The following is a 25051-nucleotide window of genomic DNA, read 5'->3' on the forward strand; positions in this document are numbered from 1 at the left end:
GATGATATGTATCATTTTTCTCTTATATTATCTCATTCAACATAATGACAGAAAGTCAAAACCTCATCTATAATAAAAATCGAAAACATGTTTTGACACAACCGAAAACTAAATAGCCTTTTGGTGCAAAAATTATTTATTCTTTTTTTTAATCTAATAGGATACGGAGAGAAAAAGAATTGAAGAAAATATTAGTTTTCTTCACTTTTCCAATACAAGCTAATTAAAAACCAATGTATAATGTTAAAAGCAAAACTACACATTAAGTTTTTGGTGGGCACGTCACCTCTGGGAGAGAATAACGTGACCCATAGTTTAAAGGAGAGAGAAAGAAATTAAGTGACAATTAGTTACTAAATACACCCCTAATATAGATACTATGTAGGACGAGAAAAATACGAACTTACCAAATTTATGCACTTCAGGCAGAATAAACAAAGAATCCACAAAAGGAAAAAGGAATTTCATTTTGCAGTACTCATCTTCGTACAGGGGCGGTCTCTTAAGAAGTTACAGGAGAGAATTCAACAGGATGCAAATGATACATCCACAAACTTTGCCTCTGTATTTGCTGCAAATGTTTACCAATCTGTGAACTGTAAAGGGATAAAGAATTAATGAAGTTCTCTCTCTCTAGTTCCATCTATATCGACAAAATTGAGCTCCCAAATTCACCTGATTTGGACAACATTCAAGCTGCTGGGTCACACAAAAAGCAAAAAGTAGAGCATTTATCCGTCGGCAGCTCCACAATAGAAAATCACTTCCAAGAGATCCTCTGACATGTAACAAGGCCTTTGAGAATGTGAATTAGTGTTTATGGGAATGTTTCCGGTTGTTTCTAGAATTAACATCACCTCTTTCTCTATTCCTTCTGTCAATAATCCTAGAAGCAAAACAAATGACACCAATCCCCCCTATGGCATAGAGTGCTCTATAAGGTGCCAAAGCCACAGCATCCAGGAAAGAATAATACCCACCAAGAAGGTATAGAAGGCTCAGACCAACTTCATGACTAACAATTCCTGGTAAAGTACAAGAAATATAATTGGCATTTGGTCTTGATCCACACAGAGCATGAAGGATGACCCCAACACAAAGAGCAGAATCGATGAACCAGGGGAAGCTCTGACCCATCCCAATTCTCTGTAAAATGAAGTAGGCAATAGATCAGTTAGTTAGAGATGGATACATAAAAGTTGAGATTTCATGATAGATGGTGCAGCTAAAGAGCTTTCTGGTGTTCAGATATGTATTCATAGTTCATTATTAATTGGTACCATCTTATACAGGGTTGCAGTAAATAACATTTCACTTTCCAGAAACTTTGGCCCCAAATTGTCATCACCTTGTAACTTTTGGAATATGCATTCATTGAAGTTAAACATTGAATTGTGGAATCGTGAGAAATAAGAATTACAGCACTGACTTATATACCCAAAAAAATACAAGAAGTTTACATTACAGGTCTTTCTGAAAAAACTAAGTAGCTATCTGAGTTTTTAAGCAGAACTACAGATACATTACCATATGATACATTGCATAGCTAAATGGTTACTTCTGATGTCTTACACAACCATATATTCTTCTCTGGCATCACCAGCAGAATTTCGAGGTCAAAAGGAAATAAAATGCATTTGATCCACAAAACTCAGAGCATTTATATGACAGGTAAGCATAAAACAATAACTAGCCCTGATTTTTCAGTTACTAAGAGGCTATTACTACTAGTAAAGTGACCATGCTACTGCACCATGAATTCCTCAAGCGACAACAAAAATTACATACCTGTAACCAAGCGACAAGTGATGGCACAAACATGAGTGTCGCAAGAAGATGCAAGATCAACATACCATGCCGGTAATTAAAAAGTTCTAGCTGACTGTCACTAAAACTTTTGGCTGAGCTTGGGCTACTAGAATAACTCTCCTCCACATGCATAAATGAATCAAATCCATCATTTGCTTTAGTTTTGGATAACAATGTTGGATTACTCTCCATCCTAGATCCATGAAATTCCTTTCTTTGAGCATGACTGCGAAAGGAAGCTGCCAAAACACTGTTACAAAAGCCCTATATGGAATTAGAATAATATACAAAAATTAAATTTAAAGAACCCAGATAATTATAGAGAAAAAACAGAGGTTTTAAACTTCTAATCAAGAATTTGTGTTGTCATATCTAAAACTGTTTGTCTATTCATTTTGTATCAGATTAATGCATAGGTAAGAGTCTGCCAAATTACATGAAATTTGATTTCCTCGTAGTCAGAAAGTACTGGAACTGATAAACAGCTTTGATTTTAAATGGATGCTTTAATATTTAAACTTGCACTGACAAGATTGAAGTATTGGACATGCCAGCAGCTTGGAGTATATTGGGTACGCCAGCAGCTTGGAATGTTAAATCTAAGTTATATTGAGTTTTACGACAGCATTGAGGGTCTAATCCTATTGAGTATCAACAGGCTTTAAGCCTGAATATATGCATACTTTACAGTGCACTTTTGTGTGTCTTTGTTAATATACATAACAGAGAACCTCAAGTTGCATCAAGGAAGATAACAAAAAAGTGGCTATTATGGAACGAAAGAAACAATTGGGATTTCAAATTAATCTGAAACAACTTTGGGTCAGCTAAGAAGAGTACTACACCTACAAGAAAAACTTAGATTTTCCCTCCTCCACATTTGATCAAGAGCCCCCAATATATGCAAATTAATAGTAATTCCTTTAGTACTGAGAAGCACATGAAACATTTCATGCTTCAGCTAATTGTGAACTAAAGCTTTCTGCATTCAATATTTCATTTTAATAATACTGGTATGCAATGCCCATAGGCCCAAAACCTCATTTGTTCATGAAAAGAAATACAAACTGGCCATGAGATACAAGAGACACTAAAGGGCCATCCAGTGTTGTGTATTTGAAGAAACTCATCTACAAATATCAATACTATATGAAAATCAGTGTTTAGTTTATAATCCAATGGCATATTCTCTCGAATTCATTTAAATGGATGTCAAAACACAGCCTCTCAGCCTTTGATGAGAAGGAACAAGCTTCTTTTGTTATATTGACTTCTCATTTAGCACTATAGATGCAGCATTCTGAAATATATAAAACCAAAATGACTTAAGATGAAGTCAGAGAAAGAAAATGCAGAAACTTGGGAAATATGGTGATGACATCAGGCACATAATAACTATGATAAATTTTGCACACGATGGCCCTGAAATGGTACCTGCAAAGAGCCATATGAGCATGAATGGCATGACATAGAAGCAATACACCCAGACCAAGTGCTGGATGAACAAAGCAGGCCAGCAGAATTGTAACAAATGCGATGACAATATCTGAATTTCCCATAATAATCTGAACAATCTGCCCCAACAGTTCATTAGTTAACATTTGCATCTAGCAGAATTGTAGACAGAAAAATTAGAAAAGGTAAAAGGTACATTATACTACCAGCATTCAATAACAAAGACATGTCATATTCTCCATATAACTATGCATCATTCTCAATTAACTTTCTACCTATCTAAAGTTATAAACAGCGCTCACCTTCAATGAGTGGAATAATGATGAAAAACTGAGTGTTTGATGAAGAAACACAAAACGAGAACTATTTTCCCACGCATGCCAGCTGCAAAACCATAATATTAGTTCCAGAAGGAGAAAAAGTGAATACAATAAATAAACAAATAAATAAATATATATATATATATATACACACATACATACATATCGTTTGACGGCATATGCACCCATATATGCAACTGACATACATTGTTCGTGTTAAGTATGATATGAGTGCCCACATACCATGAGTGCTTTTCAAAACATTACAACATCTTTTGGAGATACGAGGATAGAAGAGAATTTTAATGTAAGTCGACATATTTTATATATTTACCAATTAAGCTATAAACTTGAGTCATCAGTCATCACATTTGTTGTGCCTTTATAAATTAAATATGAATCTAATATCTGACTTGTTTCCCTATCCATAATAAACAAATATGGTTCAAAGTCTACTAATCATTCATATCTGCAATTGTATTCTGCAGTCATGTTCATATCCCAAAGAGAAGTGGAGATGTATAAATAAAATGAAACATATCCTTTTCTTTTTAATGTTAGTACTGGTATTCATAGATCATACAGAATTCCAAAATTTCTCTATATTTTCATTCTTCTTACATTACCAAATCTTGTTTAAGAACCAAATAATATTCCGTTTCTTTCCTATCTGCCCAGGTAATCCTCCCATATAAGTTTTCCCACCCTTCAGTCCTTGAAATTACTACATCATCATTCTCAAATTGATGTTTTATGTCATAAAGGACATAAAGTAATGACTTCACAAATTCAGTTGTTTATCTTTTACCAAGGATAGACTAGACCATTGCCCATTCATATTTGAAGTCCTCCGATAAGTGTCTAAAATCATGAATTCCTTCCATTTTGAGCCACAGAGCACTATTCATCATAGCATTCTAAATTGATCATGCCAAATAGATCTAACAATTTGGGCTCTAAAATTTAGTCAACATACACTATCTCCAATTATTTGTAAGAAGAAATTTTTCATGATTGCAGTTGTGGGCAATTCTTTGCCCATCAAAATTTAATACAATACTTCCAGTGTTGGGTCCATTGAAGTAGACCTCATGTTTTTTTATCAACTAGTAGATCATGTAAGATTTGTGTTCTTATATGAGATCATTGACTCATCACAATCTATAGTCCATCTCAAATTCCCAATTATATATGGATAAGGAGCCATGTGATGCTGAAAGCCTGAGAGGGCCAATTTATTACTCCCTCAAAAAGAAGCTTCCTCTATCATCAGTGACAGGTTTATAAGTTTTCCCATCATAAGCCATGATGCCACACTGTATTATGATTTTTCTTTTATATCATGTGAGGGGCTAATTTGCTAATTCACCAACACAAATCTTCATACTATCCACTATGAATAGCCTAAAACTAGTACATCGAAAGCACGATCATACTTCGTGTGTGATCCAATATTGCCAAATCACCATAGAGCATAAAATGACACTAACAAACAAGAAAAAGATTAAGTTGAAACACTTACAACGGAAAAAAAAACCACAAGATAACAGAGAAATCCACTAAGCAAGAAATAGAGCAGACAAATTTTAAACTCAGTTGGATAGATCAATTCTTATCCAATGATCACCCACTTATACAACATATTACAAGGACTTCTACACGACAGACCACAAGAGACTTCCTAGAAGAAAATATCTAAGAAGATGGCAAAAGATCAACAGGATCCACACCGCCTCAAAGTTCCAACACCAAAAGCTAACTAGTAAGCAAATTAGAAGTTGCATGTATTCAGACCATATACAGATTCGGACTGTATATGGGACCTAATCAGGATCTAATCTGAGATTAATAAGGGAGTATAGGCTGGAACCGAGGTGGTGATAGTGAGTGGTGTGGATTGCTGTGACGTGGGCAGTGAGGGCAAAGACGTGATGAATGTATAGATCAAGGGATCAGATGGTAAGAAGAGGGAGAAAAGTCCGGCCCTAAGGGTATGGGGGGATCGGTAGAGAAAGGAGGGTGGAGGTTGGCCAGCTATGGTGGGTTCACTGGCTAGATTTGAAGCCGAGATAGATAGAAATGGAGTGATAAAGGAGATTAGGGCTTGGAGGAGGTAAACTTCAATGGTAAATAATGATAAAAAACGAACTGCTCTCCACATATATATAGAGGTTAATCTGACTCAAACTCGATTAAAACTCCTATTGCATAAGCATGGGAACAGAAATCCTCAGACCTATACCTAGGCAGTGCTTTGTCATTGGTCTAACCATGGCCTCATTATATGCCTGATGCTTCCTGATACCAGTTGGACAAACCGAAACATAGCTCTAATTAATTATTTATGCAATTGATCAGAAGAAATGAACTGCTATAAAGACAAAACAACCAACAAAAAAGATGTACACAATTGCATACCAAGGATTAGATCTGCTACTTGCAACAATAGTAGAGAGATGAAACTGAATTCAAATAGAATAATGACTAAGCAAGTACTTTAACTGTCCATAGACAAGAAAAAAATTGTAAATACTAAATAGATCCTAAGAATACTGTGGAAGCCATTTCTAGATACTAGGAGTGAGAGATCAAAACAATATTAAAATAGTCAAAGAATAATTAAGCCTAACAACATTATTAATAAAAGAATTATACTTTAAAGAGCTCAAGAGCTTAATAATTAAATGGACAAAGAGCAGTTATTTTATCAGAAATACTAACCGGCTTCTGATGTAGACATGCAAAGTGGCCACTGCATACAGAGCAAACTGGGAGCACAATACCAATATAATCATAATTCCATTTGCGATTAGATAGCACAAGATGGAAACCGAGAGGAAGCTTGCAAAATGAGGAAAATGCTCAGTTGTTAGCAAGGAAAAGGCTAGCGAAAGTATAAGTGGTAACACCACAAGGAGCAGTAAAGGACGTGGAACTCTTAAATTTGATTCTATAGCTGTCAAGATAGATGGAAGAGATGAATCAAGCTCCCATGCAGAAGCTTGCCGCATTAGACCGAAGAATATGACAGCAATCATGAAACCAATAATCTGCAATTAACAAATCATGGTATTCAATCTCTAACTATAATATATGTTAAAAGAATGACAAAAGAAGATCATTATTCATAGAATCTGCCAGAGAAAGCCAGAAGGGAAAGTAGATAATAGACACGTAAGAACACAAAAAATTAGGGAATAAGATGTGTGGCGGCAATGAATGGAGAGAAGTAGAACTGCTTTTGGGCTCTAGCAGTGAGGCTAAATTTCTAATACTTTCTCTTGCTCCCTCACTCCTTTGAGGCTCTCTTATTGTTTTCACTTTTCATGGCACAGAGGTGATTCACATGCCAACAATGTGTTTCCTGGCAGACAGTGCTAGACCACGCTTATTACCATGGTCTCACCTCATCTGGTCAATTTGTCTTTGTCTTTTGGGATCTACTATTTCCTCCATCAACTAACCAATGGCCACATGGTATTCCTTTGACTTGTAGGTGTCAACTACTTATAATCATTTATTTTCCACCATAGCACTTTATACCAAATCATCTCAAATTTCTTGAATCCTTACTATCATAACTGTTGACCAAGGTCCACTTCAGACAACGCATCCCTCATAATTTTTTTTGAAGATAGGTGTATTCAATGGAACCAATCTTGTGGTACCCAAGACAACTATTGCATATCCTGTTACTGATAAGAACTATATGAGCTTATTAGATAAAATAGCTAGCATTGGAGAAAGCTTGATCGATATCATGTGAATCCATAAAGGACATTGAATAAGACCTAAAGAAAAAAGAAATAAGGAGAAGAAGCCATATTATATTTCATAATCCTGGAGCTGAAACAAAGAAATATCAAGTTGATATAGCTATGGACAAACACTTTATTAACAAAAGTTTGTTAATAGTTTTTCTGCTAACTAATTATCGTCCTGTCTGTATTGCTGAACACATACTAATGTATTCGAATGACCAAGAGATAGAGCTAACTAGATGGATGATGTCACAACTAACATCTCAACAGTTTTCTGTTCTTAAAAGTCATTTCAAACTCTACCTTTGAAAATGAAAACTATTCACTGAGAAAAAAAAGCCAACACATAAAAACAGTAGCTAGCTAGGTACATACATATATCACATATAATATATATCTACAGTCTATGCATGCAAAAGTGTGTGCACATATGTAGATGTTTTTCATGAAGAACATGTCTAGGTGAACTTTAATGAAATAGATTATATTGACCAATGAAAGTAATAAGTAATAACTACATAATACAGCACAAGGTGAAAAAGATATCTTCAAAATTCCATTCACTGCAACAATACAATCTCATTCTTGCAACTCTGTATCATAACTACTTTTATTATGATGGCTAGAATTTTATAGGGAAAATTTTATTTCGCCCCTTTTTGCATTATTTCCATTTGGACTCCTTTTTTTTATCTATCCAAATTGATCCGTACTTTTCATTATAAGTCTTTGAAAAAAAAACTCTCAGGTTAACTTCAGCTCAACAGAACTGGAAGAAGAAAAGTCCACTGAGAAAGAACTTTAGAGAGGATTGTGATGGGGGGAGCACCCAACACAACCTTCACTTTGAAGAATAGCACGATTGGGATGGATAACTTAAAGGAAGGTTTGAGAGTGTTTTTTCTAGTGAATGAGAGGAGCATGATTAGTGTGGAGCAAGGTTGGGAAGGAAAGGTTTGGGAAAATTTTCATTAGTGAATAGGTGGAGCACAGTGGGGAAAAGGTTTGGGAGGATTTCTTTAATTTAGTAATGGGTTAGGTTTTACTAACAGGCATAGATATCTAAGAGTATACTAGTAATTTGAGTATACCAGGTTAATTTGGCTTATAAGGCGGGTAAGTCTCTCTGACAGAGATTAATGGCAGTGGGTTTAATAGATAGTAAATGTAAAAAAACAGGTGAAAAAATGGGTCAAAAGGGAAATAATACAAAAAGGAGGAAGCGAAGTAAAATTTTCCCAACTTTATAATATATTCTTTTAAGTTCTCTATAATGCTAAGTCTACATGCTAACTGCTACATATGGCTTCTGGCCTGCTATCTAATGATAGCTGAATGGAATTGTAAAGAAACATGAACAGAGATATGAATATTCATGAGACAGTTTCATGCTAGGCTGATAACGTAGAATGAGTTTAGTAGAATTTAGGAACATATATTTACATATTATAATTACAGGATGGCATCCTTGCTTGATCATTTAGAATTCTTGTGCTCCTGAGCAGTCAAAACAAGTTTATTACAAGAAGGCTCATTTGGACTAGCTCAACAACTTAGAAATACATTTTCAGGCTTCTAGGTACAACATTACATACCACATAGATGTTCTTTCCAGCAATAAATTACAAGATTCAGTTTGTGCACACCCAGTAAATAATTATCAATATCAAAAAGCGAAGCTGCCATATGGTGGAAATATAATAATGAAGATTTTATCAGAATGAAAGAAATCTTAGATAACAAGAAACTACTAGTATGATGAGATAGCAATCACAGAAACTAAGAAAAACATTTTAAGAAGAAAGAAAGACATTGAAATAAGTTGTCTGAAGTTTTGAACTGCTTGGCATAGTATTTTCGTGGAGATCAAGATGTAGGATTAGCAGTGTTTTTGTAACCTCTGCTGAAGAAGAAAATATTTTTCACTATGCACAACTAAAACTAGTGAAGTGATAATTGGCTTACATAGCATCACTATAATACGAAGGCAGGCAGGGAATTATGATAAGATCACCTGTGATGAATACAAAAGAAGGAATCTGCCTGCTGCAGCAGTAATAGAAGCAGAAACTCCAAGTTTGTATGAGCAGTGTGGATCCACCTGCAGGAAAGTATTAAAGGTGATTTACAGAAAACCAGAGCATTTATTACACAATATAAAACTTGAATGTAAGAAGAAAGACCATAAGAAAATCCTACAAGCATGAGTACCAAGTAAATATGCATAGAAAGAGATATTTACCAATAACAGCACAAAAGTTGTTTCAGGAGCTTGGCTCGAATCCAACATTGCAGGTGATGAATCAACAGTTACAGTCTCAGAATAGATATTAGGAATAATGTGTAGGCCAGATATAGAATCCCAAGCAAAGGCAACAGGTGGGAAACATCGCAGTTTGCAAAGGCCTGCAGCGCTAACAATGAAATATTATGACTAATTTGCATGACAGTACCAATAGCAATAATTTGGATAATTACCATGAGAGAATACTAAAGAAGAGAATCTTTTAAAGAAGACATCCAAGAAAAGCAAAAGGGTATTTTGGAGGGAACTCTTTCACATATCCACATTCTAGTTGTCAAATATTTCAAAGTCACTTTGCATGATGTTCTAATCATCAAAATAGATGTGCAAATGAGTTTTTCTCACTTTCATGAGTCATGTCTATCCTTTCAAAAATAGGAAAGTCATATTATTACAAGAAACTTTTAAATAACACATTATTTTTTAGTGATTACACCCTGTCTTTGCATTATTTCATATTTGTAATTTGACTCCTCCCTTTTGCCAAAAATTTCCAAATCACACATTGGGTTAACTTAAACTAACCAAACTCTAACTAGATGATATCTAAATAGGAATATTTTATCAGAGAAACTAAATTAACCTTTACAAATACCCCAAATACCTTGTCTACCCTTTTCTTTCCCCTTAACTTCTAAAACCCTTTGCCTAAACTCTAAAGTATCATCAAAAATCCAAACTTCTTTAAAACCTTTTCCGTAAGGGTATTTTTAATAAATTTGGTTAGTGTGAGGTGCTTAGTTAAATTTGATAGAAAAACTAACGATCTTATTTTAATCATAAGTACAAGTACTAGTTTGAGACTTTTTAAAGTACAAAAGGACAAAATAATTTTAGACATAAGCATAGGGAGAAAAAATATATTTTATCTTAAATAAATCATAGTCTAGGTTTAAGAGTAGATAATTAAAGTAACACTTGGGTATCATATAAAAATCATACACAAAAACGGGTCAAATTACAAACAACTCAAAGACGAGGTGTTAGTTACAAATCACTAAAATGTAGGGTGTTATGTAAAAAATTTCCTCTTTTAAAACAATGCAAAATAGCAATGAGTGAAGTGCATGCCGTGATGGAGGTTCATTATAGCACAACTATGGTGAAAAAGGATTGGATTAACTTTGAACCGTCCTGGACAAAATATGGGTGAAAAATCCCTACCCGACCCAAATACAAATACGGATAGAGTTTTTGCATAAACCTCAAATACAAATATAGATCCAGGTTGGGTAGATTTTTTCAGATACAATAGCAAAAATCTGTTTACTAGCATAGTAAATAATAAACCCTACCCAAGTAACTCGACCCGTTAACCGATACATAACCCTCAGAGTTGCTCCCTCACTCTCTCACTCCTATGTCATCTCTCTCGAAAGTCTCGATGCTTCATCTTATCGCTGCCATGAAACCCTATCCATTCATTCTCCCTATCCATTTATTCTCTCCGACCTCACTCTCCCACTCCCGCACTCTCTCTGATCATCCAACCTCTTCAGGTTCACCCTCCGGACGCCGCCTTCGACCTCTTCCTTTTCACCTATCAGCTACCCTCTTCTGTGAACCTCCCTCTTCACCCGCTAGTTAGTGCCTCTGCTGGACAACATAGTTTCAAATTTGGCACTTGCTTGTATCTAGAACATTATTCCTAAATCCTAATTATACTCTGGACTAAACCTAATTAATCATTATCTTTAGAATTGGTCAATAATTTTGAGTTCAATCTCATAAGCAACATGATGATTTTCTTGCCAATGATTCAATTTGAATTCCATGTCATCTTTAGAATTGGTCAATAGTTCTGCTGAGAAGATTGCTTGAGCTTGAAATTAATGGCAATTATATACTTGTATTGATTGAGCTCTTTTTTAATTTGTGGAAGAAGTATTGCTTGAGCTTTGTTGCTGTTCTACTAATGAATTTTTTTCAGTAATCTCCATATTTTTGTTTTGAGCATTGGGTTTTTATTATCAGTTCCTTAATGCTAGATTATGTGATTTTGTGTATGTTTCATTACCAGATCCATAATGCTAAATTTTATAGTAATTTGTTGGCTTCTGGTGAAATATTTTGTGAGCTTCTAAAAGAGATGTTTGGTTTGGCATATTTTACTTAATACATAGCAATATTTACTGATTGATAACATTACATAGATGAACAAATTTGTTTAATTCCTTAGACTATTGAAAAAATATCTTTCGTATTTCTATATGGTTATGGTTTGATTCATATTCATCTCTATTTAAGATTCAATCTGAATATAAAAATTACCCATATCCATTTACTTAGGATATCGTTTTAAATTTTGTTATTCATCTAATATCTATATCTGACTCCATATTTGGAGCAAAAATATAGATGTAGTCAGAACCAGAGAGAAAAAAAAAATTATGGAGCACGTTCCCTAATCTATTTCAGGTATATAAATCAGTAGACACATAAATTTTGAGAAATTAAGTTTAAAACCCCAGGTTTGGCTGCACTTTTCTTTCTCCTGTCTTCTCTTATATCTTCTATTACCCTCTTTCTAACATAATCTCTCGTTAATATCATTATTCTACTAATTACCTCTCTATGAGGAATCTCTTTTCTAAACAGGGTGGAGTTTTCTAGGGCTTCCCATCACTAAATATTTCTTCTATTTTTCGTTTTTCCTAATATTCTACTGCACACCTTCTCATAGAAGTAACCATGCTTGAAACTGCCACCACAAGTTATTGTAAATTATAGTACTATTAAGTTCATTAAATTGCATAGAAGTGATTGGACCATAGATTAATATTTCCCAGGTGTTTCTAATTAAAAGGACAGTTCTAATTATTTATAAATCACACATAATTGGTTATCCTTAACATTAATCGGTATTCCTTAATATTAATTCCAGTGAGACACCCAAATATTATCCCATGCACTAGTCCCCCAACCAACACAATGTAGATATACCTCAGCATAACCTTCCAGTTGGCATAGTATCTTAGATTCTTAAATGTCACAATAACAATACAATATAAGGTAAAGAAGTTGCATGCCCTTCTATCTCCTCTGATATTTATTATTTCCATACTTCATTTCATTAATTTGCAAGAGCTATAAAAAAAATGTCATCTTTAATTTGACATCTTTGTAATGCCATTTGATCCATCTGAGAATGGGAGTTCTAAGCCCATGCATAAAGCACCAGAATAGATAGTAGCACAGCTCCACCAAATCCTTTATTTTTCGCATATGGATGTTAACAATAAAAAAAATTGCTTGGAAGGATTTCTGATCTTTATTTCTTTGGCATGCCAATAACAACTGAGACTAAGAATGGATCTTAGAATATGCCTAGTTGATTTATTTTGCCCATTCATCAAGGGCATTGAAAGGGGAATATTCTGTTATTTCAGTTTAGTTCTTTCCAAAGTACATCTACTAGGGATTATTGTGTGAGTCGACACATGCCGTGTCGATGCTTAGCCAAACACATGGCACAAGGGGTGCTACTCGACACCCCTCCTAGCAACGATCCATCACTGTGTAGTGGTCCTAGAGCAATTAATGTTGCCATTCATTCTCTCTCCTCATCGTCGTTGCTCCTCTCTCCTCATCATCTTTGCTCTTTCCACATCATTAGTTGTGCCCTAGCAAGAGATGGAAAAATGGAGAAGACGATAGGCATAGTGGGGATGAAAATAAAAGGAACCACAAAGAAAAACTAACTTAAAGTAGCGAATGACACGGCGATGAGGAGAGAGCAATGGCTTGAGGAGAGGTCATCGGTGGTGGAAGTAGTCTCCTCTTTTTCTCTCCTCTTGCATAGGGCCAGCAGAGGTGATGCAAATCTAGTATGAATGCAATGTTTTGGAGAACAATCGACCCAAACAAGTAACTAAAGTAAAATATAGTAAGCAATAACTGATAAGTTAATTGATTAAAAAGATCACTACTAGATGGAAGGAGAGAAAACCACTCAGATAAGACAGTAGCTTCCTCAACTCTCAAATAGGTACGTTGATAGTAGAAAGGCCTAAAACATGGTGTAAAGAAAGACTTTAGAGTTTAGATTTACCAATAAATAGAATAGTAGTGCTTTTTTACTTTGAAACCAAGTCTTCCTCTTCACGTCCGGGCACCCAAAGATTCTCTTTCAAGTAGGAGAGAGGTTTAAAGAGAAAGTAGAAGAGATTAGAGAAGAATCTTAAGACAGAGTATGTAAGAACCAGAAAAAGAATTTAGGGGTTGAGAGAGGAGGGTGCATGTGCTCGCACGTGCCAGCCCCTCCCCTATCACTCTCCGACACATGACGAGGCATAGAAAAAGGGGGATTTCATCTAATTCGAATCGGATTAGATTTGATCCTCTTCTAATCTATAAATTAAACTCTAATCCTCTCTCTCTCCTCAAAACCCCCCAGTCTTCTTCTCCTCCTTCGTTTTCTTTCTTTTCTCACCTTCGGAGTCGTCACTATGGAATCGGATCGCCGGAGCATCGCCGGAGGAATTTGGGACCACCACACTCCTCCCCGATGAGCCCTCTCTCATCCCTCTATTTTAATTTAAATTTTAAAAGGTAAATCGAAAATACCTAAATTGGGGATTTCGGCTTCGCCGGCAACTCTCATCGGTCGGCGGCTTCGGGCTGCTACTGCTCGTGCTCGAGAGCTCCAAGTCGTTAGCCTTGCGCCATAGATGCCTTCTAGAAGAGCCCTCGTGGCTCCAATCGACGTCGGCCTCGGCGTCGGCCGTCGGTGGTATGTCCTCCACCTCGTAAGGACAACACAGAAAGAGGGAGGGAGCCGGTCGTGACCCGCCGCCGGCAAAGTCACCGACGGCCACTCTCTCTCTCTCGATCCTTCCCTCCCTCGCGTCGGACGCAAGACGGGAAAAAAGAAAGAAAAAGGGGTTGGTTGGCTCGGGTTTAACCCGAGCCACCCCTTTTTCTTTTGAATGCGGGTTCGGGTTCGGGTTTGGATTTCGAATCCACAAACCCGACCCAAACCAATTAAATTGGATGGGCTGCGGTTTAGCCCGCAGCCCAATCCATTTCCTATCTGGCTGGGCCAAAGCTGCGGGCTAAACCGCAGCCCAATCCATTTCCTATCTGGCTGGGCCTTGGCCCAGCCCGATTAGTTCTTTTTTTATTTAGGCCAGGCCAACATTAGCCCAGCCCAACCTAATGGATAATTAAACCCATTTTAGTTCTTTTTAGTTTTTAAATTTTAAAAATATTGATATTATTCAAATTAAAAGTTTGATTATTATTTATTATTAAAAGTGGTGATTTTAGTACGTAAGCTAAAGATTTGAGATTTCGGTTGTTTTGCCTAGACTCAGGTGAGTGGGTTCACTCACATATTTATTTTATTATATTTCGTATCTTTGTCAGACCATATAAATTTTCTGTGTGCAAATTATTTATTTCACCCTTATGTGTAAAAATTTAATTGTTGTAATTTCTGTGTGCAAATCTATTTCTTTCATCTGTATGTGCGAAAATTTAATTGTTATATTTTCTATGTGCATTTAATTATTATATTCAATGCATCATCATATTTCGTGCAAATATTGAAATTTGTGAAAAGAAAAATGAGATTAGTATTGGTACGACTTAGAGAACAGTCCCGGTATAAATCGTTTGTGATTTTCCGTGCTAACTCAAGTCTATCTGGAAGCCCAGGAGAAAGTCCTAAATTAGATCACTGCGGTGACTTTCTTAGGTGACTCTGGCGAGATTAGGGAACAGTCATAGGATGAATGAGAAAATTTCCTAAGTGACTCTAACTTCTCTCGACGGTTAGAGAAAAAGACAGAGTGTGTTAATCACAGAGTGATACCATCTGATGACCCTAACCGGATCAGCTATGAAAAAAAGTCCCGAGCATCATCTCGAGGTAACTTCTAGTTGATGTGGATCCACAGGGTTTAGACCCATTGAGACATATGACAGTATAAATATTGAAAAGATATTAATATGTTGAAAACGTGCAAGGTTACAAGTTGTGACTCTCTCTATTGTTATCTTTGTTATTATTTAAAGAGCATGCCTATTGTATACTGTTATAGATATTGTTGCTCTTAGTTTAATTTATTCAGCATTAATATGAAATTAAAATTTATTTGATTTTCGAGTGGATTCCACTCACTGAGCTATAGTTGTTGGCTCATGGATTCTATTTTTTCGTATTTGTTTATCTATTTCAGGTAATAGTCAGCGAGGCGACTGAGCGAGATGTACCCGGACTCCACCACCACTTAAGATTCACCTATTACTTTTCCGCTCTGTTAGATATTATGCTATAGAATAGAAGTTTTATTTATTTAGTTTAGAGACAATAAAACAGTAACATTGTTTTATGTTTATTGCAATTAGTTTTAAATTTAATAAAGCAGATTGTCATTTTATTTATTTATTTATTTTGTCATCGTACACATAGAAAATATTTATAAGGCTTCGTGTATCTCAAGTATAATGAGATGCATTACCGGTCATGATTCCTATTTCGGGTCGTGACAATACTAAAAAAATTAAAGAAAAGGAATATCTACTAGGAAGAAAAAGAAAAGGAGATAGAAAATTTACTATTATGCTCTTCTTCTCCTGGTTTGGTCGACGAACTTTTAATTCCACAACCAGCTGTTCGTAGTGACAAACTAATGGGCAAGAGACCCAGGCTTATAGAGAATGATAGGCTCAAAGCAATTGGGTGATCCTCCTTCAGAAACATTTCCTGTGAGAAATGAATAAATGGTTCTTAACTATGTACCATTAATGTGAGGAAAATCATGTAATGTATGAGCTAACTTCTAACCTCTCCAACATAGCTAGAACGGAGAAGCATCCCAGGAGAAAATTCTTTCTCCCCTTCCTGTGGATTGAAGAATTGTCCAACTGCCATAGAAGCCGTTGGGGGAGGCCTACCTGAAACAGTCTGGAGACTAGTAGTTCAGGACATGCATCAACTTCAATAACACAAATTAAATCCGGTACAGAATTAGAGTTGCATACTGATGAAAATTGTCATAAAAAACTATTTCAAACATGTGCAAAAACAATTCTGACAGTATGATTATACATTGTACGAGTCACATGCTAGGTACCCATTCTGCAAAGACAGACACTATAACATCTTTAAAAAGGAAATTTTGAAATTACGAAATTGCAAATGGGATATAACTATATAAGGAAAAGCAACCAAACATCTCAAAGATGTCAGTCCAGCAGTGATGTCATAGTGGCTAAAAAATATTTTGTTAGAAAAAACAAAGAAGGAAAATTACAAATAACTCTATATATACAGAACTGTGACTCAAAATTATTGCAGTGAATACATAGTAGAGAAATATATACTTAAGAGTGGGATTGTCATGTTGACATATACCTAAGATATCCTCATTCCGCAGAGGAATATATACTTAAGAGTAGGATTACAACTTTTGATGGTTTCCAGTGAGAAAATTTTATAACTTGTAGATTGGTTACTTAGGTGCGACAATTTGCTAAATCTATGGTCAAAATAGGGAAAAGTGACGCCAATCAGCCCAAAATTGAAAAGGTCAACAAGTTTAGCAAGAATTCATAGAAACTGGTGACCAACGAAAGAAGAGATCATTAGACCTACACTTTATGGGTTCATCTCCAATGAAATTTTCTAGCTCTAGATCCACTTTCATAAACTTGTGGAAATTTTGATACCCAAAATATGTTAAACTTGAAAGGATAAAATGAGAAAATTAGGAAAAAAAATTGTAAAGATAGTATCTTGTGGCCACCTGAAGAGAAGACAGTATCAATCTACCATCAATGGTTCATTTCAACAAACTTCCCCAACTATGAGTTCAAATTTTGTTCCTAGTTTGCTTAAATTTCAAAAAAGTGGATTTGGGAGAGAAAAAAAAAATTGCAAGTTTGCAAAAACAATTTACTTTGGTAACTCATATAAGAAATAAAATACATGAAATAGTATAATGTTACATAATATCCTACTGTAAAATGTTATAGTGTAAACAAAGAGAAGTAGACAGTGTCATTAGCTGAGCTATGCATGCCAACACTAGGCACACTACAGCTATCCTGGAATAGGACAACATGACAAACCAAAATGAGCATAAAAAAAGTCAGTACCTGGCGAGGTGCAACTGATATAGTCAAGAAGCGAAAACCATTCATTTCCTTTGGACTCAATTGAAGAAATGCTGATGGGGGTGCTTGTTCTGTTTGGCTTCCTGGTTCACCCTGTAGAGAACAGATGCTAGGTATTGATCCAACCTCTGAATTATAAACTGGCAATTAACTTGCAGTAGATAGGCTTAGTCAACACCCTGAGCTTTAGATTAGTGTGTGTACATGCATGTGTAAATGAGAGATTCAGCAAATGTAGTATAAGAAAAGGGACATGGAAACAGAAATATACCTGCCTTGGTGCAGGTCTTGCTGGAATCTGAACCATTTTTGATGTTACCTCAACAATTCTTTTGCTGGTGGGTGCTCCATTTAATGATGAATTAAGCCTGTCAGGCCACAGATGAATTCTAACCCCAGAACATGGAGAAAGATTTGTGACAAAGACAAAGTGTCCTCTGCCATTGGAACCCTGGTTTCAAAAATAAACGAGTAACGTTCTAAGTAGCAAAATTGTACCAGCTAAATGCCTAAATCTATTAATGATATTCAAGCCTAAGAAATTTACATGCCCACCAGACACAATAACCAAAAAAAGACCGGTGATTAATATCATGAACACATACAGAGAGCAGTGAGATGATAAAAGGACAGATAGAGAGGGAAAAATCAGTAAGCAAAGGGTTCCAAATATCAACCACTCCTTCAACAAGTACTTCACATGAGCTTACCAGCTTTTTTATATCCAACCACCGCCTTCTGCCATCCATCGCTAGAACAGTAACGCTACTTGATTGAATATAGAGATCTCTCTCAAGGCCATCATCATTCCAGTGAATAGATGTTGGACAAGAAAAAGAACTCTTTTGGGGGGATTCTGCAAGAAAGGTTTAAGTTTATCACTTTTCATAGCGAAGTCCAAAGTCCCCAAAAGAATTCACAAGTACATAGTAAGACATTAAGATAAAAGTTTAGACACAATTGTCTCTCGCCAACTAAAGAGTGAACATGAACAGAAGCACATGACTACTATCAGCAGTCATACAATTCCAACTTCCAAAATTGGTTGTTCGTTATCAGGCAGTATTTAAGTAACGGACCTGGATTAACCTTATCTGACATAATAAGGGTCAAGGAATTCTTGGCTAAACTTTTGAAATTTAGAACATGAATAACACAGCTTTACGTTAAAATTATTGTGAATTAGTGTTTGACTACTTGGCAACTTCAGAACAAGATTCGAGTTTTTGCAACATCTACCGGCAGTCAATGGTTTGAATTTGGAATTAGGATGAAATTTTCCAAAGAGTTATGAGAAAAATACTTCATTAAGAAAGAAGGAGATGCATTTTCATCACCCAAACTTTTGTCAGCATAAAAGCTTCCTTCCAAAGCCCTTCACAACATCCTTCTATATAAATTGTATATTTTGCATGGTTACAGGAATTAAGGCATCAGGGATTGTGCAGGAAAGAGCTGACCCAGAAATAAATATTACTGAAATCTTTGAAAAACAATGGACAGCCAGAAAGAACATACAAGGGTTGATGAGGAATATATATTAGTGTTAACATGTCAAGAAAGGTAATTACTAACAAAATATAAAAGATATCTCCCCCTTGTCGAAAATTGTAGGGGATCGCCGCATGATTCTTTTCTAGAACAAGATAAGATAGATGGATGGTCTTGCCCAATATAAGGATTTGGTATCTCACCAAAACCCAACACTTAGAATCGCTCTAAGTCAAGGCATCTCACCTAAAATCCCTAACGATTTGGGAAAGGAAGAACTTTATCGAATAAGGATAGCACTGCTCATAACACAAGACTTTAGTATATATTTATAAGCTCTTTCCGTCATGTTATCAATCCAAAACAAACTTTGAAAAAATAAAAATCCTATTTTAAGAAAGAAAACTCTAAAAATACAAATCCAATTCAGACTTGAAAACTAAATCCTACTCAGAGTCAGAAAAATAACTCCAAAGCCAAACTGGAAGGGTACAGCATCACCTCTAATCCATTTAATGACTCCAAAGCTACATGCTTCCAAATATTAGCAGTCACCTTGTTCAAAATATTGTAACCTTTGGAAGTACTCATAGGCCATGATCAGCCATTCAATGGAATGCTAATTCAGAAGGAGACCATCTCTAAAAACGGGTCTTCTCTACAGATTTATAATCTTCTATCTTCACCATCAAGCATATAATTTGATCTCAAATCCAGATCACTAAGAAAGGCACAGTGAGATTACACAAAGTACAGCATACTTGACTAGGGACCTAGCTGTGATGTGGAAAATTTTCAATTAAAAGAAACAATGAAAATTTACAGAGGAAAGGAGGCTGTGACACTTTGTCAAGGTAAACCAATGGTACTCTCTGATATTCATAATTGTTGCATTTCTTTTGATAATTTCTCTACACTCCTCTTGCAGGTTGATCTTCCAACACATAGCATATGTTTGTCTGCATGACAAAGCAGATATCGTGCTTTTGTTTTACCCATCTATACTGACATAATATAAGTACATGAATGACCTGATTAGCATTGCAAATTGCCTGTAAAATTGTAATATAGATCTAGAAATATTGAAAGCTCAAGTTTGAAACAGTATGGGATTGGTTAAGTAGGATATTTTAGAACAAACCATTTTGCATATGCAACATTAAAATAAAGGTCTTAAATAGATAATGTGAACTGTACCAATGGCATCCCTTCCATCCTTTGTATTAAACTTTGTTGAGTCCTGAGATGGTTGCACATCTCTCATCCAATTTAGGGCCTGAGGTATTCCACTTCGAAGCATTTTTGAAAACACAAAAAGCCTATTCTCTGTGTTTGAAAATGGTTTCCCAGTTTCGGGATCTATTATGCTTAAGAGAGTGTGCGAGATCTAAGAAAAGAAATCAAGTCAAACTAAAATGAACAAAATCATAGCAAAAATGGCATAAAAGAAATCTTCACAGCAACATCTAGTATTGCTTACCTGTACAACTAGTTGATTACACCAAAGAATAGATTGGTGTTCCATTGATAGCCAAACATTCTTCATGCCTGAACTGCCTACCATAAAACCATGAGTAGAGGGAACAATTCCATCTAAAGAAGCCAACTTGGATCGGACCTGGAAACAAGAACAATTTAAGGCCATGCTTTCGCATCATGCAGCATTCTTTAAGTCATCTAGTCCCATTTATATACTTGAATGATTCAAGTGTTTTTTGTAGTACATCGTTCCTATTGATCTTAATAAGATAAAGAAAGCTAAATGGCCATTAATGAAAAGATCATTTTTAATGAAAATTACCCATATCATAACAGAGTAAATGTGAAAAGAAATTAGGGCAGGATGTGGTCATTGCTCAACCATGTTTCAGATGTTATTGATTTCAGATTTCAAAAATTGAAGATGAATGTGTAAGTTACCTACTTAACTCAGTGGTTAGAGTATTGCTTTCATAGAGGGAGTTATTGATTTAGATTTTCAATATTCCTCTATGGCTACAAAAATGCAAGGACTAATTCATTATTATCACCATCTTTGGAGTAGCTCAAACGAAGATACAACAGAATCACCATATTGGCAAAAATTCATGACCCTAAGTATTGTACAATACCGATACACATTGGTATCAGCCATTACCAATCCAAAACTGAGGGCAAAACCAAGTTTCCCTTGGTTTCAGGCTTTCGGCCCAATGTCAACCATATTTGTTCAATATCGATTATACCACCCAACATTGGCTGCATCAGCTAATATGTATGATGTATCGGTCATAAAAGCCATAAAAAAAATATTTCTCTTTTATGCAAACTAGATGTGGATTGCATAAGTTGGATCTGATATAAATTCACGGCATCAACTATTGATGTCTTAATGTCTCATGCGCTATGCTTTATGTTTCCTTCCCTTTTCCTTTCTCTCACACTTTCCTTTTTGTTGCTAATTATTTTCTTTGTTTATTTTACTCCGCTTTACCTTTTCTTTTTAACACTCCACTACACTCACCCCTGTTGCAAAGATGGTTATTTGCCTCATTGGCAGGGGGATTCTTGCCACCTCTATTGTAGAGCTGAAGATGGTGATAAGCTATGTACTAAATCCATTCGGAATTCAATATTGTTTTTAGTATTTTCATTCTTTGTGTTATGTTGCTTTTATCTCAGTTAATTATATAAATCTTCGTATCTTTGTTATTTTCTTCTAGACTTTCAGGATTTTTCTACATTTTATATCATAATTTAGAATTTAAAATATTTTAAAAAAATAGTCAGAAATTGAACTAGCAAAGCCAATATGTATCATTTTTTTATGATTGATATCGATATCAATATTTAGAACATGGTTTGGAGGCCCAAGAAGGAACTGTAACAACTGAAAATAAAAAGTAAAGCCGAATCTCATTGGTTAAAGCTGAAACTATCAAGATTTCTTGTTTTGGCATTTATTTTGAAGCACAATAGATTAAAATCATTCTATTTCGACTTAAAATATTCATTTTTGTTGGGGTTCAAAAACAAAAGTTCAAACCATGATTTCAAGCCTTGGGGAAATAATATGGAAACAAGAATGATATTTATTGCTAAAGGGGCATGATATACATTGCAAATTTATTACCTAATAGTTTAATTTTTGAGTCAACTAGTTATCTAAGTTGGTATCTGAGCCTATTTTTCTAGAGGTCATGAATTCAAACATCGCCAACCCGCCTTTGTTCCCTATTTTCTTGTATTGCAGTGTGGTGCATTGCACGTCTTGTTATCTAATATCTATCCACATATAGTATAAAGCCGCATGTGAGAGGGCATATTAAAGGGTATGATATAGTGATACACATTATTGGCATGTTACCTAATGCCTTAACCTTTTAAGTCAACTAACTGATTATTAAACTTTTACAAAATAAAAAGAAACTATTAACATGGCAACAACAATAGACAAATATATATTCCAAACATCTCCAACTTTGAAAAATTGTTGTATAACAGCTAAAATGATTTTTTTTGTGTTTATGTAAATATCACAATCTATGTAAAGTATTCAAATTTTTTAAATAAATCTTACGCAAGCGACAAGTTATTTAACTTTTTCTTTGTTTCTTTTTGAACCTAAAACAACTTACTTACACCATTTCACATAAAATTTATAATACCATATGCATTCACAAAGCATATATAGATAAATAAATGCAATATAGCTCATCCCAAGAAGAATGCTATAGTTGTTCCATACTATCAATTCTTCCTAAACAATCAACTGAAATTGGAAATGAACACTTTTCCCATGACAAATGAAAAAAATCATATATCACATGAAATCAAACTGTGGCATTGTAAAGCAGACAGCCGAGTAAGTTGCATGGATTCAGGTCCATATATGGTTATCTAGTTGTCAGATCGTTTGTATCACTAGAAGTTTTCTACTAGAAACTCCATACCCAAGTATTACACCATAAAGTGTCATATCATGTTGTTATAGTTAATTTGGGGCAAACAAAAAGACACAGCAACATAGCTTTTAAAGGGATAATGCAGTAAATACTCATGTTGTTGTTGTGGTATTGATGGATTTAAGGTCCAGCCTTTTGGAATAATTCAGAGAATATGACTCATCTAACAGTATATGGCTGGAAGGCTCTCCATACAATATCAATTATTGGAAAGCCAAGCATGAAGAGACTAGGCAACAAATACTTCACAGTTCACACCCGGACCTGGAGAGCAGTTTCTTTGGATTTTAGACTTTAAAAGGTGATTTTCTGTGATAAGAAGCATGTCAGGGCTATATAGAAGTACTTTTCCAGAAATTGTTAGGTACCAAGGAACCAGTTGCATTTTTTTTTAGCAATTCAATATTGCCAACTTAGTAAGCATAATGATCAATAAACCTCTGAAAAGGGAGCCTAACATCTGCACTAAATGGGATAGTGTGAACAGTAAAAATTAAGACAATTAAATGGTGATAACTAGGATCGTAATATCAATTTAAAAAAATAGGTTCAAACAAATAGCGATCTATCAAGTAAAGATGGCCATGCCGAGGCACATGCCGTGCCACCATCGGCACGGCACGCCCTCAACACGCCCTTGCGTGCTAGTGGAACACCCTATGCGTCACTGGCACGCCTTTAATATAGTTTTAAATAAAAATTTAAAATATTTAAAAATATTTTTGGGTCTTCGACACATCAATTTTTAGTTTTTCATTTCATTATATGTATTAAAATTTACATTACAGTCTTTTATCTTTAGATTACTTTTGTAAATAATCTATTTATCAAAGATATAGCAATAGTTAAATATAAATATTACTCAACACATAACATGCTTGAATATATTCATTAAAACTAATATTAATGACTGAACACTTCATAATATGTAAATAAACACATGATAATATTCAACATAAAATATTAATTGATAATAGTTCATGATACGTATGTATATATCTGTGTAGACAGTAGATAATTATAGTGCAGAAAGGTCTAATTGTATAAGAGAAAATCACTGTTTTAAAAAAATCATATTACAAAAAGGACTAAAAGTAAGTAAAAGGAAACCTGATAATCATGGATGCCGCCTGACACAGAGACAACAACAACATGAGAGAGCTTAGGACTAGATCCAAGGTTTCCTGAATGTAAGGTCTGTGTCATGTAGCCCTTTCTCCATTCTCCATTCACCTGGGAATAAAAATGACCCAGTGATGGTTGCAACGCCACTGGAGGGGACCTAGATATGTCATCAAATATTATCAAGATAAGGCAAAAAAAAAAAGGGAAAGAATGTTGAAAGCAGAAAAGAACATACTGGTGTGGGCTTGAGAGTGTTAGTATAGTTTCAACAGCCGACTTCCGCAAGAGTGGATGGACAATAGCAGCTCTGGCCACAAATCCACCCATAGAATGGCCGACTAATATTACACTATTTGGCAAGTTTCCAGAGACTTCATCACCTTCCTTTAAGCGTACTTCACGTGATTCTCGATACTGATCCAAGATCTACAAAAACAACATACAAAAAACTATAAGTTTGGGGTTGGCAAATTCCAAGTATCCAAAATCAGTATTAGCACAAACAAATGAATTGACAAATACATTTAAGTAGAAGCACTGGATTGAAAACTTGCAACAAGTTCCAATAAATTTTCATTGGAATTATTGTTAGTTTAATACTTTGAATGGGGCTTCTAGCAGAGAGAAAATTCCTGACAAGGATAATAGATTTCTTTCAGGGCATGACCAATATGATTCCTAGAAAGAAAATATCTTTGACTGCTTAAAGCCAAGTTGATC

At 35.1% G+C, this 25051-nt stretch overlaps 1 protein-coding gene across 4 annotated transcripts in view; it reads right to left on the reverse strand.

The window, feature by feature from the left end:
• Positions 1-431: 431 nt before the first annotated feature.
• The window catches only part of LOC140793804 (uncharacterized), a 30740-nt gene continuing 6120 nt past the window's right edge, over positions 432-25051 (reverse strand). Inside the window, exons 3-19 of one of the 4 annotated variants that reach the window (XR_012110013.1) lie at positions 24567-24757; positions 24317-24488; positions 20743-20880; positions 20460-20649; positions 18482-18627; positions 18043-18222; positions 17754-17864; positions 16441-16560; positions 16212-16359; positions 9588-9751; positions 9360-9446; positions 6306-6634; positions 3567-3648; positions 3244-3383; positions 1789-2059; positions 676-1146; positions 432-596 (exon numbers count right to left, since the gene is read on the reverse strand). Coding sequence is in view for 1 of the 4 variants with exons in the window: in XM_073145511.1 (XP_073001612.1) it covers positions 811-1146; positions 1789-2059; positions 3244-3383; positions 3567-3648; positions 6306-6634; positions 9360-9446; positions 9588-9751; positions 16212-16359; positions 16441-16560; positions 17754-17864; positions 18043-18222; positions 18482-18627; positions 20460-20649; positions 20743-20880; positions 24317-24488; positions 24567-24757 (2805 nt within the window). In the remaining 3 variants the exon portion in view is untranslated. Of the gene's footprint in view, positions 1147-1788; positions 2074-3243; positions 3384-3566; positions 3649-6305; positions 6635-9359; positions 9447-9587; positions 9752-16211; positions 16360-16440; positions 16561-17753; positions 17865-18042; positions 18223-18481; positions 18628-20459; positions 20650-20742; positions 20881-24316; positions 24489-24566; positions 24758-25051 lie in introns of all 4 variants that reach the window. The other 3 variants (XR_012110015.1, XR_012110014.1, XM_073145511.1) reach the window with 3 other exon arrangements.

This window comes from Typha latifolia, chromosome 8, assembly GCF_019914945.1.
Source record: "Typha latifolia isolate L0001 chromosome 8, TyphaL0001v2, whole genome shotgun sequence".
NCBI lineage: Eukaryota > Viridiplantae > Streptophyta > Magnoliopsida > Poales > Typhaceae > Typha > Typha latifolia.